General features: G+C 48.7%; 1 protein-coding gene across 1 annotated transcript in view; it reads left to right on the top strand.

Moving 5' to 3' along the window:
• The window catches only part of PTPN5 (protein tyrosine phosphatase, non-receptor type 5), a 30,164-nt gene that overhangs the window by 7,323 nt on the left and 18,052 nt on the right, over positions 1-4,789 (top strand). Inside the window, exon 2 of the mRNA XM_018555152.1 lies at positions 1,856-2,045. Coding sequence (XP_018410654.1) covers positions 1,887-2,045 — 159 coding nt within the window. The 5' untranslated portion in view covers positions 1,856-1,886. The remainder of the gene's footprint in view (positions 1-1,855; positions 2,046-4,789) is intronic.

Raw genomic sequence — 4,789 nt, 5'->3', positions numbered from 1 at the left:
GGGGGGGGCGGTTTGGGGCGGGGGATGGTGCATATGGTGCCAACGTTTCCGATCCTCCATCCCCCGGTGATGCAGATCCGGTCCTGCTGTACAGGGAAGGAGAATGATGATACATTATCAGGAGCGTCGTAGCTCTCAGCATTGGATGCAGTTACACACCATCCTCCAGCCCACACTCCATCTTCCCCACGCAGACTGCGCACATGTCCGGAATTCAAATATATTCCTATGAGTCACCGTGCAGAGGAGAAGCAGAGACAGCGAGAGAACATCTCTGTGCGCCAGAAGTCACTGCTATGTGAGCATCCGTCCATTCATCGCTCCGGCTTCCCATAGGATGAGACTCTCACCTTCTGCCTGTCATGCTGGATGGATGGACCGGACGGAGCACCCATTACAGCACCACCAACATGGGCGGCATTTGCGTTATTTATGTTATTTTGTTACATTTTATTGATATTTTGAAGCAGATTTCCAGTTGGTTTTTTTTTAAGGTTTAATCTGCAGGAGAAGAAAGTATTTCCTCAATCCCGTTTTACTGACATGGTAAAAGGGTTATTTTAATGAAAGCTGCTGGTTTAAAAAGAGGACTTTAGAAATGACATTAACACGCTAAAGCTTATATGAGATTTTAGCCGTTGAGTTTCACATCTACATTAAGGGTTGTGTTTATAAACAAGTAGCAGAGCCGTTCGCTGCGTGAATCTCTGTGAATGTTCATTCTGTGAGAATAGAGGCAAAAACGAATGTTCCTAGTATATGTTCTTTTCAGGTTGAATGTAATGTAATACCGCATTATGGCCACTAGATGGAGCTGAGGAGCTTAGGATATAAATACTTATTATAGCCACTAGATGGAGCTGAGGAGCTTAGGAAATAAATACTTATTATAGCCACTAGATGGAGCTGAGAAACATATGAAATACGGCATTATGGTCACTAGATGGAGCTGAGGAGCTTAGGAAATAAATACTTATTATGGCCACTATATGGAGCTGAGAAACATATGAAATACCGTATTATGGCCACGAGAGGGAGCTGAACAGCATAGAAAATAAATGCAGTAAACTCCCCGTTATCCGGCATCCACTGGGATTGGTAGATTCTGTATAAATGTAGTTTCTGGTTGCTTGAGAATTACTATTAAAAATAGGTCTAACTAATGCCATACCCCATAGTATACTATACCATACCATAAACTCTGTATTGACTTCATATTAATATTGAAATGCAGTAATCAAAAGCAAATTAAGACAAACAGACACACGATCATTTCCAGGATAATAAATGCCGCAGATCAGCAAAACAGTGAGTGCACAGGGGATTTTTTTTTCTGATTAGATGAGAGTTCTGGTTAGATGAATACCGGATAACTGAGAGTTTACTGCACTTATTTTAGCCACTAGATGGAGCTGAGGAGCACAGGGATAAATACTTATTATGACCACTAGATGGAGCTGAGGAGCATAGGGATAAATACTTATTATGACCACTAGATGGAGCTGAGGAGCATAGGGATAAATACTTATTATGACTACTAGATGGAGCTGAGGAGCATAGGGATAAATACTTATTAAGACCACTAGATGGAGCTGAGGAGCATAGGGATAAATACTTATTATGGCCACTAGAGGGAGCTGAGGAGCATATGATATAAATACTTCTTCCCTGTGCTTGCCAGCCCCATCTAGTGGCCATGATGCAGTTCTTTTTATAACAGCGTGTGTAAATAGGAATAATGCGAGCTGTGATGACTGTATAAAATGCATTTCCTGAGGCTCAAACACGGGGCTTCACTTTAATGGCCTTTCTGTGTGTGAATCTAATTAACGCTTTCCCTTTAATATCTGATCAGGTCCATCCATGACAGGACCTTCCCAGCAGACATGGGCTCCGTGGATGAGGCAGACGAACAGCTGAACCTGCAGCCCGGGATGGAGCATTCTCAGGATGTGGCGGGAGACGGGCAGTACAGCTGGGCCGCGCTCTGGAATATATTGACCATTGGGGGCAGTATCTGCCTCCTCGCTCTCTCGCAGATACTGGTGAGTCAGCAATGGCGGGAGGAGCCACATCAAACCTTCAAGTATGAAATAAACAATACGGAATACAGAAATTTAGATCGCTATGGTCAGTCACTCTTGCTATGGTCAGTCGCTATCACTATGGTCAGCCGCTCATGCTATGGTCAGTGGCTCTTGCTATGGTCAGTGGCTCTTGCTATGGTCAGTGGCTCTTGCTGTGGTCAGTGGCTCTTGCTATGGTCAGTCGCTCTCGCTATGGTCAGTGGCTCTTGCTATGGTCAGTGGCTCTTGCTATGGTCAGTCGCTCTTGCTATGGTCAGTCGCTCTCGCTATGGTCAGTCGCTCTCGCTATGGTCAGTCGCTCTCGCTATGGTCACTCGCTCTTGCTATGGTCACTCGCTCTCGCTATGGTCAGCCACTCAACAGGCACTCATGGTGGTGATTCCTACATATGCGTATGCCGTCACTTGCCAAGTGTTAGATTCCCGCTAAGGACAGACAGTCCCAACCCCTGACAGTGAAGTTTTGCTTTAATCCAAATTCCTCTCCACCACCCTGCATCATGTTCCACCACCCTGCGTCTTGTTCCACTCTGCGCCATCTTCCATCCTGCGCCATCTTCCACCACACTGCGCCATCTTCCACCACCCTGCGTCATGTTCCACCCTGCGCCATCTTCCATCCTGCGCCATCTTCCACCACCCTGCGACATCTCCCACCCTGCGACATCTTCCACCACAATCTTCCAGCACCCTGCGCCATCTTCCACCACCCTGCGCCATCTCCCACCCTGCGCCATCTTCCACCAGCCTCCACCATCTTCCAGCACCCTGCTCCATCTTCCATCCTGCGCCATCTTCCACCACCCTGCGACATCTCCCACCCTGCGACATCTTCCACCACAATCTTCCAGCACCCTGCGCCATCTTCCACCACCCTGCGCCATCTCCCACCCTGCGACATCTTCCACCACAATCTTCCAGCACCCTGCGCCATCTCACACCCTGCTCCATCTTCCACCAGCCTCCACCATCTTCCAGCACCCTGTGCCATCTCCCACCCTGCGCCATCTTCCACCACCCTGTGCCATCTTCCACCAACCTCCGGCATCTTCCACCCTGCGCCATCTTCCACCAGCCTCCACCATCTTCCACCACCCTGCGCCATCTTCCACCAACCTCCGCCATCTTCCACCCTGCGCCATCTTCCACCACCCTGCGCCATCTCCCACCCTGCGCCATCTTCCACCAACCTCCGGCATCTTCCACCCTGCGCCATCTTCCACCAACCTCCGGCATCTTCCACCCTGCGCCATCTTCCACCAACCTCCGGCATCTTCCACCCTGCGCCATCTTCCACCAACCTCCGGCATCTTCCACCCTGCGCCATCTTCCACCAACCTCCGGCATCTTCCACCCTGCGCCATCTTCCACCAACCTCCGGCATCTTCCACCCTGCTCCATCTTCCACCACCCCGCGCCATCTTCCACCACCCTGCGCCATCTTCCACCCTGCTCCATCTTCCACCCTGCGCCATCTTCCGCTACGGCCGCGTGCCTGTAATGAAACAATGTCATTGTATCCGGACATCTGGGAAATGAGCCCAGCAGCCATGATGCACGCGAACACGGCGGGGCGCGGCGGTATAATACCAATCAGCTCCGCTACAATGTAATTCACTTACAGATACGTAAGACCACGCCGCCATTAGCAGCGTTGGAGAGTTTGGGTGGTGATGGGGGAGGGGGTTATCATTTTCCAGAAGATTCTAAATGAGATTTACACATAGACCATCTGGAGCCTCTGGGGGCAACCCAAGATTCAAATAAGATCAGATCTTGGCTGGCGACAGCTGATTAATGTCATTTGCGCAGAGTCGTCCACCTCTCGCCCTAGGTAATACATTTTTCCAGGTCAGCTTCAATTATCCGCAATGTATTATGTTATACAGCGCTCCAGTTTATACCAGGGGAGTCACACACATGCACAATCACACACAGACACACAAAGGTTGAACTTGATGGACCTGTGTGTTTATTCAACCGCAGATACTATGTAACTATGTAGCACAGCCCTGTCTACCAAGAACAGATCTTTCTGTGTGGCAGCTTCACTTTTACTTACAGGTCTCCTTCCCACCCGCAGCCTGTGCTGGACAGTGCCAGGAGAAGCGGCAGAGGGATGAGCTCATCTCTCGGTCCCTCTGCTCTCTCCTCCTAACATAATTCTCCTAACACTGCAGTACAAGGAACTGGCTCCTTGTGCTGCTTTTCCCTCCACCTCTCCGAGCTCTGCTGTGCAGGGACTGCAAGAGGCTGAAATTGAGTCAAGCTTAGGCTCTTACACAGCTTTACAAATACACTATATATACATGTATTGTTGTGTTAATGATCACAGAGCAGTTTTAATTGGTGCCATTTATCTGCCTGGAGCTCAGCTTTTCAGCAGGAACTTTTTTTTTCCCAATGCAAACCCTCTGTAATTTAAAGTTATCCATATGGCTTCTTGCATAGTCTGTTCCATGACCTCAGATGCTGTGCTAGTAGAGCGCTGGACCTGAAACCTGAAGAGAGGTTGGGGTTGCAGTTCAAAGTCAAATGGCAGCTGTCCCGGGGGTGTCCCATGGGAGTACCAAAACCTATGGGAGTACCAGCACTGGGGGGGTACATAGATGTGAACACACTCAGGTTGAAGCTTAATACCAATGTATTTCTTATTTATTAAAAAACATTAAGTATATATTATTATATTTTTTTATCATTATT

The sequence above is a fragment of the Nanorana parkeri genome, unplaced genomic scaffold, assembly GCF_000935625.1.
Source record: "Nanorana parkeri isolate BGI_ZX_2015 unplaced genomic scaffold, ASM93562v1 scaffold10, whole genome shotgun sequence".
NCBI lineage: Eukaryota > Metazoa > Chordata > Amphibia > Anura > Dicroglossidae > Nanorana > Nanorana parkeri.
The sequence above is the reverse complement of the archived record's forward strand: the minus strand, read 5'-3'. Positions and strand labels throughout refer to the sequence as shown.